Source organism: Ischnura elegans, chromosome 10 (assembly GCF_921293095.1).
Source record: "Ischnura elegans chromosome 10, ioIscEleg1.1, whole genome shotgun sequence".
Taxonomy (NCBI): domain Eukaryota; kingdom Metazoa; phylum Arthropoda; class Insecta; order Odonata; family Coenagrionidae; genus Ischnura; species Ischnura elegans.
In genome coordinates, this window is record NC_060255.1 from 102261329 (window position 1) to 102277631 (window position 16303).

Genomic DNA, 16303 nt, shown 5'->3' on the forward strand with positions numbered 1-16303 from the left:
CATTGTTTTACTAAGAAAAATATATGCCATTTGTTCGAATGTTTGGCGATGTATATTTTTGATGATAAGTCATCGTTTTCACTATAACGCTGTAACTTTCCAGTAATTATACAAGAAAAGTTTTTCATCCACTTCACCGTCACCAATTTCTCATTTTGGTGTAAGAAGTTCCGTACTAAGTAAAGTTTGTTCATGTGTTTGTATTCGGTAAACATAGGTAAGTTTTACGCAGCAGTATCAACTAAGTAGTTACAGGGTTGTCCTATAAGTAGTTGGGGTTGTCATTCGGTTACATGATCGAAATTCCATTCATCTAACTCTTAAATTGTCGACCGTCTTCCACAATGCATCTTTGTGGAATAGCCAATGTCTCTCATTACCTGATCCTATCCCATGGACGCATTTGAGAACTGCTGACATCTCCGACAATCACCTAGAAAGGATATCAGCGAAATGGCATTATCTTGTGTCTGCATGTCAGCCGATGTGTATGTTGTCTGCCTTCAGCATGCTTTGTCCACAGAAAAAGAAGAGGTCATGGGTCTGTTGATTGGAGAGGTACGTTTTGATTAAATAATTTGAATACCAACAGCGACTGGGCCTTACCTCCCTCAATTTCAACACCTTAATCAGTATTTCATTAAAACCATGAAGTATTCATTTTCATTATAGATCGATGTAGATGCCAAGGCAAAAATATCTGCTGTTGTGATGCTTCGTCGTTCGGATAAAAGGAAAGATCGCGTTGAAATATCACCTGAACAGCTGACTGCCGCGACGATCAAAGCAGAGGAATTGGCGAGAACATTAGGCCAACCCATGCGAGTTCTGGGATGGTATCATTCTCACCCCCATATTACTGTGTGGCCTTCACATGTTGGTACGTACTTGTTACTATTACGTCGACGTTTGTAGCAATTGGGTATATCTGAATTTTTTACGCGCATTTCTCTTGCAATAGCGTGTAATTGGGATTTTCGTTAATAATAACCCGCGAAAATGAATATTTTCAGATGTACAGACGCAGGCAATGTATCAGATGATGGACCAAGGTTTTGTAGGTGTTATATTTTCTGTGTTTCTAGAGGACAAAATTACCAAAGTAAGTACCATCGTGAAGAATGCATTCAACAATGATTATTAGATCATAAAAAGTGAAATCTCTCTTCTGGTGTAAACGCCTCTCTACAAGCATTATATTTATTTTGAGTAGAGGTCTAAAATACTTAAGTATTTTAAGGCACCTAGGCTCATCTTGACAGGGTTGCAGCTAGGAATTAAGGTTAGGGGGGGTTTTAGGCACAACTAATACTTACGGGTGTGGGGGTATTGCTTACCTAGCGGGGTAAGCAGGAGTTGCGGGGGCCCTCCTTCAGAAGAAATTGAAGAATAATGGTTCTAAATGGCGAGTTTTACGACTTTCTGAGGGATATTTGATAAATCCTATCTTTTATCTACAAGTAATACTGATCCAGATAAGTAAAATGGATTAAACTTTAAAATTTCTCTGAGCTCTGGGGGGGTTTTATCCCCCAAAACCCCCCCCTCGCTGCATCACTGCACCAAGCTTGGTGCTACCTTATCAAGATGAGTCTAGTATGACTGATATATATAATATGACTGCATTCAGCCATATTCCCTATTAGTAACCAGTCTTCACGAACCCCATCTCATGTGTACTATTCTCCTCTCTGTGTTACTGTTATCCTCCCCTTCTGATTATTCTTATTCTTCACCCCATTGGAAATTTTTCATTAGAAATTGGGCGTTTTTCTTAGAGCAAAGTGGACATTTTTTTACAAGAACTTCTCTTATAATAAGCATTCTTATAAAAAGTTTCTTGTATGAATTACAAAATGTTATTTGTAAGAAATTTTTCTAACGGGAATATTCATTATAAATATCATATCATCATGCTTAAAACACTTGTGTAAACCTCTATAAAAAAGCTAATTAGATTTACATCCCTAAGAGTACAAAGTTAGCATTATACCTAATTTAAACCAAATGTAGACGTTTGTCATTAGTCTGCAACAGGTATAAGGACATACAAGCTCTGTGAAGTTCACCTGTACTGGCCAGACAAAGCGAGATACCATAGAGGTCCTTTAGGTCATGAGTTTTGCACAGGGTTAACGTCCCCACATGCTAAAGGAAACTAAAAGCAATAATACCAACAATAGCAGAAATGATGAACCGACAATAGAATACGACTTTGGCAATCACTACGCAATTAACGGAATTGCAATATGGAATATGATTTTACATGGGAAATTGAAGAAGCAAATGAAATAACACTCAAGTTGGGATACTTCCAGAAATTAGGTGGGGATTGTACTTTCTAATTTGGATAATGTATGATTAAAAGAAGCACGCTTTACTTATCGAGGTCGTTGTCAAGACTTGATAATGACCTCTATGGTTCAACACATTTCGTACGGACAAAATAAATTAGTGGAAATCAGCGAAGTCTCCTTTTCATTTTCGAGTTTTAACTTCCACATAGTTGAGCCTAATACAATAGGGTGGTTTCCTATTATTTTTTTATTGCCTAAATCAAAAGATTATTACTCCTGGAGTACGTACTTCACGCTTTTAGATTTTTAAATGACGATATCTATTTTTCGCGATTAAATGAAAAGTGAAAATTTTCAAGCGCACGAAAACGCGACGGGTAAGTATGAATGCCGGGAAAACTCCCGTTTGACGTCGTTCTGGTTCCCACTACCGCAAGTGAGATGACCTTGGGGTGAGGCTCTGAGCTCTGATACAACACAGGATGATAGCAGGTAGCAGAGTACCATGCTAGCTGGTAGCGCTTGGCTTAAATAAGGATTATTAATACTTTATCAAAGGAGGAAACTTTCCGACCATAGGCAGTTTTAATAGGTGATTATTAAGACATGTTTCCCTGAGCTCTGTGCCTCATACACGCATTGGTAATCTCAGACGATATAAAACTCCTATCTACTTGTATAGAAACTAGGTCCCTGTGACGTCACGTGGAGTGGCATCGCATGGGCACAAATTGGCGTTCCTAGGAATTTAAATACCCCGGCACGCAACGTGTTAAGAACATCCTCAGTATATATCTTTTCCTTTAGAGGGAAGATTCTGCTTTTTTTCATATTTTGTGGAAATGCTGCATTGAAATAGATATGAAAAGTGTTAAAAAAGCACGAGTTTTGAGTTCAGATCCTGACTTGAGTATATCTCTTCCCAATGCGCTAGAGATAGATCATGAAGGAATTTTCCCATAGCAGAGTCTGAGAAAGCTCGCTGTGATATAGGTACGAGCCGAGGTGGGGGTGAGGGTTTCCATTTATATGCTGACATCAATTGCGAGATGGTCAGACATAATGGAATCAAAAGTAGTACAGGATAAACACAACTTAGGGAGATTGCTAATTATCAGGTCAATGAGAGTTTCGGAGTGGGAGGTTGGTGACAAAATTCGCTATGAGTGATGAGAGTGAAGTAATCGTAGTCTCTCCAGGATCCTATGACAATGTTGTCATAGGAGCATCCATTATAATGTTCTGCTTTAGAAACAATGCTCTTACCATTCAGACTGCGTATATTCCTTGTGCAGATGGATCAAATGGCTACAGAGCTATGTCGACATTGTGTTTGCTTTGGAATCCATAAGCGTGTGTCCCCCTCCTGTCCATCTCTGTCATCGGCTGAAACATCAATGATTAATGATTGTCTTCTTTTGATCCACAGGAGCAAGAGGTTCAGGTCACATGTTTTCAATCTCAGTCTAGAAATATGGAAGGCACACCAGATCATTATATGGACCGCATTGAAATCCCAATGCGCATAATACCTACGACATGTCTTTCTCAGCCTTGTTTACGGGTAACGTTGCCATCGCAATGTCGCTATTATTGGATCTGATTGCCAAATTTATAATGCAAGCCACTCATATTTGTGCGTGCACTAGTGATGATCTTTCTCTTTTGTGTTTTTAGTCGATGGTCGAGCTTCCCGAGATTCTGCTGCAAGAGGAAGACGAGGTGTATGAGGCGACAAAAAGGCTGCCGCACCTCAACCAACTCGCCCAGCTCCACAACAATGCTGGTGAGTCGCACCACGTGCTGACCCTCCTCTCATGGCCCTCTCTCTCTAATGCGCCTACACATGTGTGTCCTCAAATGGCAATAAGATCTGACTCTCCACCTTGTTTTCACACATCTCCCTTTGTTGGCAAGGGTAATACTGGAGATGTGGAATTATTCTTCCAAGATGGGAAAATGTTTTTGAATTGCATGGCTTGCTTGAATAATTTTCTATTGCAACATCAAAATTAGAGTTTAAATCACGACAAAATACAAACCTAAACTTTAAAAAACTTCCATCTCCTGAAAAAAGTTAAAAGCTCTTCCAGGTTCTCCAAAAATACAGAAACATTACCATTACCAGGGAATCTATACAAGGTAACTGTAGCTATTTTAATTGCTTCAGTACTGACGCAATTGGCTTTGAAATCCAGCTCACGACAGGAGAAATCAATTTCAATTTTGGATAATCTCTATTGTCTAAGGCTGAACTTTGTGGAAGTTCATTTTAAGCAAATGAAAAGAAAATCTTTGTACTTTTCCAGCAATTTATTTTCACAAGAGTACTACATATTTACAAGGCAGAGGTGTCATCTTTGGGCGGAAAGGTTTGAAGCTCAGAATAAGTCCTTCCAACTCACAATGAATGAATGCAAGGTGATTTCAGAGGGGGGGAGGAGGAAGAAGGCTTCAGTGTGGCTGAAGGGAGGCGGGGGAAATCTCGAGGAGGAGGTGATGTGGCGTTGTGAGGTGAGCGTTGGAGAGGGGGGTGTGGATGACTGTTTGCAGGGAGTTTTGGAGGGTATTTGGTGGTGGTGGTAGCGGTTGGAGGGACTCATTCTGAGCTTCAACCCTTTCTACCTGGAGATGACACTTCTGCTTTGTAAATAGTACTACTGTGAAAATAAATTGCTGGAAAAGTACAAAGATTTTATTTTCATTTGATCAATTTTTGAGCATTTAAAGAAAACTCACTCTTACAATAATGCAAGCACCACCATGAATACATATGCTCCTTTCTACTGAAAAAATTAACCAGTGCACAATTATGTAATTTGATTTAAGAAATTCCATCCTCCTTGCACCAATGCTTAGTCAAACACATAGCTTATAATCTATATCTAATCAAAATTTATTTACAGTGACATGTTTCTTGTCAATAGCTTGTGGGTGTAAATTAGAGATGTGCGAATAGTATCCACAAATACTCGAATACCTCGAATACTAGAAAGTATCTGATATTCGAGGTCTCGAATAATTATGCCAAAGGAACGCTCTCAAATACTTCGAATACTTTGAATTTTGCGCTGTACACTGTCGCACACTGTCATTGGTAGTTGACTTGGAAAATTGTAAAGAACTGTAGTCGTTTAGTGCATGCAGCACCGTTATAGGAAAGTTGACGAACTACATCAAATTTGCGGATTAGAGCGGTGAAAAGAGTTCGATGTGGGGAACTGAAAATGATTGGGTGAAAAATCCCAAAATCCCCAGTTTCCCCCACCAGGAGAATCTCAGTCAACGAAGACCTTAGCTTCGAAAAAAATACCAAGTTACAAGAGAACAACAGAAACGTGTTTCGTGCCCCACCCCCTTTTCTCATCCACTGACCTTTTTCAGCATGCATGCTCCAAAGTTACCAGTTTCTGGAGGTCAACTGCTGCATGAATCACCTATTAGCCCAAACGGTGTCTAACAATGACTTTCGTCACTTGATATTACACCTTTATTGGATTGAAATATTAGTAATGTGCGTGTAATTTAAAAAAGAATAAGACCAAAGGCGATGGATTTCTGACTTCATTTAAGCATTTTACGCAAGGAAATAAATTTCAAAATACGACGGAGACTTAGCATTCTGGCGGGACTCGACATGAGCAGCATAGCTTCTCGGAAGGTGATGCAGTATTTTTTTCCAAAAATATATATCAAGTTACAATTTATGAATTGTGCTATAAATCTCTATTGTTACAATCACAGACAAAGGGATATTTTCTCAGGATATTTGGTTTCTCCCTGATAGCAATTCGAATTCGTCTTCTTATCTCGTGAGAACTCCCAAAGATGGACTGAAAATAATTGAAGAAAATCAGATGGAGAAGCACATGTATTTTGCAAAATGCCTCAGATTGTCCGATATTACTTGATAGCAGGAGTGGGGGTAAAGCGAGCTACCTGTTGAAAATAAGAAGTTGGATGAAGCCGAGTATCAGATGGGCGTGCCGCTGAAATGGCGTTTGGTAAATAAGAATGTATACATCAGACAGAAATCCATCGTAGCAGTGTGTATGCCGAGATGGCATGCAATCATTTTTCGCGAGGTGGTGTGTCCCCTTAGGATATTTGAAAGAGATGTTAGTTGAATCAACTATATGCCCAATTCTTTCCATAAAATTAAAATATTATTTATTTATCAGCTAAATTCCTTTTCGAAACCTTTAAAGGAAATCACAGTTACTCGCCAAAATCTTGGGTTTCCTGCTGCATAGGCAACTTAGTCAAACATTCCCTCATTCATCGTTTAGTATTCGAGGTATTCGAAAATCGAATATTCGAGCAATGATTTAATATTCGAATTTGATTAAATCAAAACTTGAAGCATTTACATGGTGGAAGGGTGGAAATTCGAATTTGATATTTGAGTTCGAGAAATCTGCTATTCGTCCCATCTTTAGTGTAAATGTCTGAACTGAAAATCATTAGGTAATCTATAAATGACCTGGTCTGACTCAATTTCCTTATCAGTAGAATTAATTAAGCACATTTCACTTACTACTGGGCAAGGAGTATTTACACTTTCTTGTTGCTCAATTTCAATTATGGGGTAACATTATGAAGAATATGTATCTTCCATCATCAAATTGTATTTTGGGAAGAAGTTGGCTGTAATTAAGTGAAATGAAGGTATCATATCCACTTCTCCTTAACAGCAATGCCTATGAATAATTCTACCTTGCTCATAAGCATCGTGTTCACAAGTATAGACGCTACGTTTTTATGCATGGTTGTTTTCATGATGGTCCAAGCACTTAGTTTTATTCTTATTGTACATTAAGAAGTTCTGCCATTAATTTTGAAGTCACTCTAATTGCAATCACTCTTTCCGGGACCGTGTCAAATAACAAAAACAAAATGAAAAAATTGCCCACAAAGGAGAGGATATTGGATTCGCTAACTCATTCTTGATTTCAAAAGAGGAGGAGATGGATTGCTTGATATAGGATGATGTCATCAGGCCTTTTCTTCGGAGCTTTCTCCCTAAGTGAATCACAAGGCTCTCCTCTCTGGATGGCGTGCTCACTGTTGCTGGCATTGACCTCTTGGTCCTCCTCTGGGTTGACCCTATCGCAAAGCACATCATTATCTAACAAACTGTGGCGTTACGTCGTAAAATCTTGGAGATTGTCCACGTAAGCCCCAGACATAGAGAACTCCAATCGTCGGTCACAAGCTGGTTCAGGGAAAGACTCCACAAACAAGAAAATCAGCACAGAAGAAACAATTGTCAAAAATTACAAGTTATTTTCTAAAATCACCCATGTCAGTCAAGCCATCCGTCCACCACGGGCGCCCGAGCAAATGAGGGCTTGCGTACTCCACGACGAGACAGGTGGAGGGGAGGGATTTTTCCAAGGAGTGGAGGGGTAGAAAGGGCGATGTTCAGTCAGCTGCGTAACTGCCCCTGTTGACAGGCTGCTCCGCCAAGCATCAGGTAATCCCACCCGGGGTAGGAGGGAACAGCGTGCAGGGCCAGAAATTTCCCCTCAAACTTCTGGGTTGGAGACATCAGTCGAATCAGTGGAATATTCATTGGAACACATGGAGGGGAGAGACATAGTGGGGTGAGGTGTTGGAGGGAGAGAGAGTTGTGATAGGACTATGGTAAAACTTCTCACTCCAAGCTGCAAACTGGTGCCTCAGCACCCATTTCCCCTTAATTGCCAAGGAGTTGGTATTCCTCCACAGTAATCCTATATAAGTCTTGCTCTGCAGGTATGGCTGGTTCGGGGCTGTTTCGGAGGCTGTTTGCAGAGGCAGAGTTCCGGAGGCAGAGTTTCGGAGACAAGAGTTTTCAAGACTTTGAGTCTCCGAGCCTTTGAGTCGAAGGGCCTTTGTGCGAAAATCCTTAGCGTGAAAAGTCCTTAGCGGGAGAAGTTCTGCGGATAAGTACAGAGGAATTTCAGGGGGGGGGGTACCAAAAATTTGGGAGGGGGACACTAAAAAATGCCACATCCTCTGTGGGAAAATGACCACAAAAATTGCTTGAACTTGTGGACAAAAATACATCCACCAAGAAATAATCAATGCCTAGAAAACTTATCGAGGCATCACAGGTCCACTGGTTTCCACTTGATGAACCCCCACTGGTTAACCCCATAAATGTCACAAAAAACCATGAGTCAGTTGTTAGAATGAACTGAATATAAAAATGTTTATTGACTGAGACAACAGTTTAGATGAAATATCACTCAAAAATAGTTTTGAGAATAATACATACATATTTTCATCACTCTGTAAACGATAACTTCAAGAGTGAGGTTTCGATTCAACAGAAATTCAACAGAATTCCAAAGTGAATAACATGTCATAATTACAAAAGTGAGACAAGAAATATTATTGACTGATATAGAGTAAATTATTTAGTATTATATAGCAAGAAATAAAATTAATAATCAATATCTCATAAGTGATGCTTATTTGGTGTACCAGTGATCAAAATTACAATAATTACCATCAGTAACAGAAGGAACTGGGAAGATTTTTATTGGTATAAAACCAGAAATCTTTACCAAACTCAAATTGTTCATTCTCTCATCAGAGATATTTTCTGTTTTTTAAACCAAGTACCGAAACCGATTCGGAGGAATTTCTGGGGGGGGGGTACCAGAAATTTGAGGGGAACACAAAAAAATGCCACAAAACTATGGATAGGAACTTCTGAATCCCTGCTTGTGATATCTTCATCTTGTATTTGAGGAGCCATTTCTTCCAGAAAGACAACATTTCTAGCAATAACCATATTCTTCCGATTTAGAGGATCTCATAGTCTGCAATTCTTTGTGGTTTCTCAATGTTACTCTGTGAAGTTGAATTCCTTACTTTTTGCACCCCACTTTGTTCTCTTCTCGTCTGGGACATGAACAAAACTTTTGCATCCAGAAATCCTTTAATGAGACGAGTCAGCCTTCTTTACACTCCAGGCACCTTCTTGGGTCATGTTTTTCACTGCTTTAGTAGGTGAGCGATTTTTCAAATGTACAGCTGTATTCACTGCCTCAGCCGAGAACTTCTTGCCTAAGTCTGCATCCTGAAGCATGTATCGTTCTTTCTCAACCGTGGTTCTATTCACCCTTTCAGCTGTGACATTCTGCTGTGGAGTGTATGGGACAGTCATTTGATGTACTATGCCACAGTCTTGTATGATGTTGGGCACGATATGGTGGAAGTTCTTAATATTAGTAAAATAAGACATTGCAATATTTCCGCTGAGTTTTATTATGACACTATGTGTTTCATCGTTACAAACAACATTTCAAGTTTTTTGTAACGACCAAATGTGTAGTGTCATAATAAAACTCAGTGGAAATATTGCAATGTCTTATTTTACTAATATGCCACAGTCCTTCAGAAATTTCTCCATTTCTCTATTCTAATATTCCCTACCTTTATCAGTTCATAATGCTTTCAGTTTTTCTCCACTCTGCTTTTGGGCTAGCGCTTTAAACTCTTTAAACTTGGTAGTATCCTCATTTGTACGCTTTAAAAATTGAACGTATGTCTTTCTTGTGAAGTCATCAGTGAAAGTTAACACGTATTTTGCTCCACCCCAACTCTCCTCACTCATGGGCCCACAAACATCTGAATGGACCAGCTGTAGCTTTTGGGACATCCTGGTTTTACTCTCTAGGAACGACGCTAGCAAATGCTTTCCTTTTATGCATGAAATACAATGCTCGTCATCCCTTCCTATGAATTTCATTCCAATAGCAAGGCCTTTGGCTAAAAGCTCCATGGACTTCCAGCACATGTGTCCCAATCTTCTATGTCATAATCCTCTATTTCCAGGTGGAGCGGATGCGATATTTACCTTTACTTCAGGAAGTATATCCAACTTTTAAATGCCGCCCACATTACTTCCTGTGAATTGAACTTCACCTTCAACAAAACAATTGTCTTTGTCATACACTTTGCATCCGTCAGAGTCAAAAGTAACGATTAGTCCCTTTTCCACCATCCCACTCATAGACAGCAGGTTTGTATGTCTCAAGTCGGGAGCATAAGGAGCATCTTTCATTCCAGCAATTCACTCTCACTGGAACAGTCCCTGCGCCCTCAGTGTAAATTTTGTTTTTGCTGGTGACTATCTCTTCCAGAACACTTGGTTGTTGTAAAATTTTCGGTTTTCCCGACGTATAGATTGATGAAAAATTTCTCAGGTTTCCCACTGGGCATGGTATTGGGTTAATTCTCCCAATGTTTCAATGGCTGAGCCTGCCATAGTCTTCAGGGGTTTACTTTTAATGGTACTTTTTACGGTACTTATTTATTCATTCATATCCTTGGTTGCCCTTCTTGTTGTGTGTGGATGTAGTGATTAATTATGGCATTCCAGGCACTGCTTATTTGGAAGCCTTTATCTCTGTTTATGCTCTTCTCATCCAGGCTAATTTCAATTGCCGCCTTTACAATTCGATCCCAATTTCGATCCAATACAGTTTTAAGTGCAGTGCAAAACCTTCGTATTTTTTAAGTCCATCCTATGACTGAGGTCCAAGCAATGCTCCGCTACCGCCGACTCTAATGGATAAAACAGGTGAATGCATCTTTCATGCTCTGTCAGACATTTTTCGATTGTGCGGCCAGTTTCCCCAACGTAAACGTGACCGCACTCACACGGGACGCTGTACACTCCCGAGGTTTGAGGCTCAAGTTATCTTTCGGTGTCCCGATGCAGGCTTTAATCTTGGTGGCAGGTATGTAGATTGTTTCTATATTTTGTTTTCGGAGTATCCGGGCTACCTTGTTGCTGATGCTGGAAATGTACGGGAGAACGGCTCTGGATATCGGTTTTTCTTTTACTTCTCTTGCATCACCATTCAAAAAGGTATTTTTTAATGCTTCTTGGATGTCATGTTGGCTGTATCCGTCATTTCTAAAAGTGGTGCGCTATTTCTTGGTTCAAGTGAGCCTCATCTGATATGGTTGTGGCTCGATGGAATAGTGTCGTGAGGACGTGTGCTGGGTGATGATGGCTGGAAGCATTTAGGTATAGTTCAGTGTGCGTTGGTTTCCTGTACATGCTGTGTCCTAAATTCCCATTTTCTTTCCGTTCAATAAGGATGTCCAAGAAGGGGAGGCATCGGTTATTTTCAACTTCCATTGTGAATTTAATGTTTGGGTGTACGCTGCTCATAAGTTCTAGCAATTGAAGTAACGTCTCCAGTCCATGTGGCCACACAATGTTAAATACTAAATTACCCTCCGCCTACAGCAGCGCTGCATTCTTCCACACAGCACGTGATTCATTCCAATTTAGTCTTCTTACATATATGTAGTCTACATATTTTCGTTACTGTGGCTAAAGAACGTAGTTCTAGAGTATATGTAGACCAGGTGCAAAGAGACAAAAATTACGCTAAAATAGATAGTACATCCTGAAAGTGATGGTCGGAATTAATCTGAATGCCAATGTTATTTTCAGAAACTATATAGATAATGTAGAAAAAGTGTCTCATCTTTCTTCCACATAGGCCCAGGTTCGAGAGATATTCGCATGTAAAGATTTCATGCACTATGACTCCTTCTCAACTGACGTGGTGGCTGGGTGGGTTAGGGCACTCATCTAGTAATCATTATAGTTAAAGATCCGTGAAATTCTCGAGACACGATACCACAAAATAATGCAAAATCGGTGGATAAAAATGAAATTTTGCTTTTTTTCACAAATTTTAGGTGAATTAGAGAAAAAATCGCATCTAATGAGTCATAATCTATTATATCCCAAGCCTTCATTGTTCAACGCTTCTGACGTTCATTCGATGTATCTCATTACGATTCCAAGGTCAATTGGCTTGTCTTATCACGCACGTATTAAATTTGGGTGATATCGCACACTGTATGTAATATTATGTCTCGGCCGGAATTTGCCGTTAAAGTAATCACAGTCTCTCTCTTTGCTCTCAAGACGTGAATGATAAGGCAGTTCCTTCAAACTCAGGAATGGCTTAGCACCATTAAAACGAAATAAAAAAGTGTCCGGTGTTGTTATCAGATATGGGGAAGCAAAATATTATGTGAAGATGAGTCACACGGCTTGTGAGTCGAAGGTCCCGGTGCTGAATTCGCGGAAGAATGCCGACAGAGAAGCTATTCCCGGTAGATTCAATCTACTAATGCTAAAATTTCATGGGAAAATGCTTTTTTAATGAGTATAAATTATAAAGAGGGAAAATTGTTCCAGACTATTAATCATTTTTTATTTATCACTGGCGGCATGACGGCAGTTGCACGGTTATTTAAATAGCTCACTTTAAAAAAGTCATCTTAACGCCAGAAAAATCTGAATTTCTGAATATCCCAGGTCCTGTGTGCTCCGTATTATCTATGGTATGCTATTTGGAAGGAGGTAACTGACAGCTGAGGTCATTAGCGCCATGAAGTAAGGGCTGGGGGATAGGAACCCTATGTTGGCATTAGCCAGGTTGTAATGATAAGCTCAAAAGGGACCAGGACTTAACATCCCATCTGATGGACAGAGTGGTGCACTGGAAGTGCCCTCCAAATTACACTCAAGTGGGGATAGGGCCATCTCTCATAAGTTTCTGCTACTGCCAGGACTTGAACCAAGGCCCACAGGGTGTAAAGCCTTCGTGATGTATTAGCAAAATTTTGCTCCCTGTTAATGGGGTTAATTTGGATGACTATCCTCAGATATCTCATTTCTTCAATCTCCAATCTTTGTTTGTCTGCAGGTGGTTAAACGGATATCCTGAAAACTGCTTTTATTGAGAATATTTTCGAAAATTAGCTTCTCTGCGAGCATTTAGTATCACCATTTCGAAATTTCTCCTGGGTAACAGAAGTAATCTTATTGTTAGTGCCAGAAATGCTGGCAATTCAACCATTTTGTTCAACCATGGGAAACATTGTTCAGGAATGCAACGTTGTTTCTCTTAGGGTAGCACGTCATCTGTGGTGTTGCTTGTGAGTAAATAAGGTTATAAAGCTCCATTTTCTTGCCTCCAAATGAGTAATTGAATCTGGGAAACATGTATCTGATGCAATTGAAAAGGATTTCATGCTCTTTTACCGTAAAGCCTCACATATCTGACTTTTTCTGGATCCATTTCTGGCTCAAATCAGAACTATACAAAAGTGTATGACTAAGCGTTTTAAAAATAATGAGCAAATGTTATCCTGAAAACTATACTTCTCCTCAATACCAACTCTTGATTTTACACATGCCCATATTTCGGTCACTCCAACTGCGTAAATCAAAGTTTTACTGTAAACCGAAACGTTGGAAAAATTTATGTTTCAATTTAAAGACCTACACTCCAAGATTCAAATTTTATACATACTTAATATTGAGGTCAGGATAAGGAAATAATTTTTTTTCGAATCCCTCGTTGGGATCCCTATTAGCATCGTGCATACTATTTAAAAAATTGCATGCAGTGGTTAAATCATTAAATAAAATATTTTTATAAATTGAATAAATCCATAAAAGTTGTAAGGGATATCTGAGCAAACTCCATCATCGACTGATTGCGGTATTATCGAAAATTCTCGCCTTGCCCGGGAGTCTCGACGGGTGTCGAGAAATTTCGAAGGGACGAGACTTCTCGACTCTCGTCAAGACTCTCGACCCTGGCGAGACTCTCGCCGTGCCAAGTCTCGTCCCGACAATGCCGAGAAATGAAATTCTCGTCTTTACCACCGAGACGAGACTCTTGCACAGCACTAGAATTAGCACGTGAATTGCTGGGCCATGTGCTCATCCTTGCTCCCACTGCCTCTTCATGAATTTATCATCTCAACTCTTTCTTTTCAGCAAAGAAACACTTTTGGCTATCCTCACATTCAGTTACTGACCCAAGCCAGTTACCTTTTCGCTGGCAGTGTAATATTTCTCTATCTCGTGAGATTTTAAACCCTTCATCATGAGATCATTCTTCGAGATAATCTCAAAATAACCTCATAATATTTGTAGCTATCACAAATTATAGCAGTTTTAATTTTCGAAGAAAAACAGTGGTTTTCAGCTGATTGTCATTATGATTTTAGGCTAAATATGGCATGTGAGAAAGAGCATTGCATGGTCTCCTTTGGTGCAAAGCAGTTTTTAATGCTAGAAATGATGAAAATGCAATTAAACTGATTAAACAGCCAGCTGTTGATTACGTCCGGTAGTAATAATTCATATTTTATGTTTAAAGATGAAGTTTTTACTCTTGATATGAGGAACATCAGACTACTTTAGAAATGTGTTGAATTCATGTTGGGATTAAATTCATTGTTCTTGACTGGGGAAATTGGTCGGCTGAAGTTGTTGGAGAAATACATGGCTAAGTATTGGTAGAATTTGTTGGAGACTGAACTTGACGATCATGCTCGCTAACAAGGATGCTGCTAATGGCATTGGCATCATGCCAAAAGAGTTGTAAATTTCATCAATAAAAAACACAGTTCTGGTGATATTACTCTGGAAACAGAAAATATCACACATCTCAACAGCCACACCATGTAGAGTTCTTCAAGTAGTCGTTATTTGGTAGTCCTGATATCCTAGTCCCAACAACTTAATAGCAATCTTGGCTTGCCCTTACATTAATTGGGGCCTACAGAAATGCTCCTCCTTCAGAGAATTCAACATGTGATGATTCAAGTGGTGAGAGGTAATTATGATATGTGCCTTCTCTTTGTCATTGTCTCTCAGTGTACACAAAATCGCTGTGCCACATTGCGGAGGTGGTGCAGGGGCCGCTGCTGAACGCTCTGGAACAGCGCCACGCGACCAACGTGAAGAGATGCGAGGAGCTCAGGAGCGAAATGAAGCATCTCACGCAGGCACTTGCGTCATTGCCTCCTGCTGCTCCCCATCACTGAAGAATCCTGCCCACTCCTCTCTCTCTTTCTGTCTCCTCCTCCTGCTATGTTTCATTCCAATAAATATTAATTTTTGTACAATCCTGGCTTATTGTTCACCTCATTATTTTAAACAGCCGATGATGATGGTTACGTATTATTAGCGATGGGATTGGATGGGATGGAGGGAGAAATGGTGTGGTGTTAGGAGGAAGAAGTGAGCATTCCTAAGAACACTATGAGTGACAAATGGAAACTCAATCAGGCACACTTTGAGAGGGATTTCTAATACAAGTGTGGAGGAAGGATTGAGAATTATTGAGCTATGAAAGCAAAGGGTAATAATGGAAGGGGTGGTATATGCTTAAGAATTGCAGGGTAACAGTTATTGATATAATAAGAGAGCAACAGTTATGCAAATAATGGCAAAAAGTGACTGCATTGAAGTGAAAAAAGATTTTTGAGGATATTATGCTTGAACCGGTACAAATCTTTGATTTTTTAGTTTAAAGTATACCGGGACCAGCCGCGGTGATAACTTTTACGGGAGTCACCCGCAATGCACAATAGTGCGAAAGATCCACAGAGAAAAAATCATTCGCCTTGACTGGGATTCGAACCCGGATCCCCCGATTTCCGGTCGAGTGCTTAGGTCAGTTAAGCTACCGAGGCGTCATTCTTCCCTGTGGATATTTTCGGACACTACCGGACAAGATGTTGCTGGACTGCTGAGCATATGATGCCACAAGCAGTCCAAATCGTGCGCACAGCGCCACAGCTGGAGGGCAGGCCCGGACATAGAACACAAAGAGGTGTTCGCTCTAGACTAGAGCTTGTGGCATCATATGCTCAGCAGTCCAGCAACATCTTGTCCAGTAGTGTTCGAAAATATCCACAGGGAAGAATGACGCCTCGGTAGCTTAACTGGCCAAAGCACTCGACCGGAAATCGGGGGATCCGGGTTCGAATCCCGGTCAAGGCGGATGATTCTTTCTCTGTGGATCTTTCGCACAAATCTTTGAGTTTGGTCCATGGGGTACCCTAAAGGAGGGCATGACTTAAAATGAGTCAGATCATAATTATAAGCATGATTGTCATCTATAGCTGCATGACTCAATTCAATGCACTCACCACAGGCAGCTGAGAGACGGCAT

The 16303-nt window shown here is 40.1% G+C and overlaps 1 protein-coding gene across 1 annotated transcript; it reads left to right on the forward strand.

Moving 5' to 3' along the window:
- The first annotated feature begins 33 nt into the window (after positions 1–33).
- On the forward strand, positions 34–15251 carry LOC124166771 (lys-63-specific deubiquitinase BRCC36-like). Its single transcript, XM_046544452.1, has 7 exons — positions 34–217; positions 364–558; positions 673–880; positions 1014–1102; positions 3727–3861; positions 3975–4083; positions 15001–15251. Exons 2-7 carry the CDS (start codon positions 454–456, stop codon positions 15168–15170), a joined length of 816 nt encoding a protein of 271 aa, XP_046400408.1. The 5' UTR covers positions 34–217; positions 364–453; the 3' UTR covers positions 15171–15251.
- The last annotated feature ends 1052 nt before the right edge of the window (positions 15252–16303 follow it).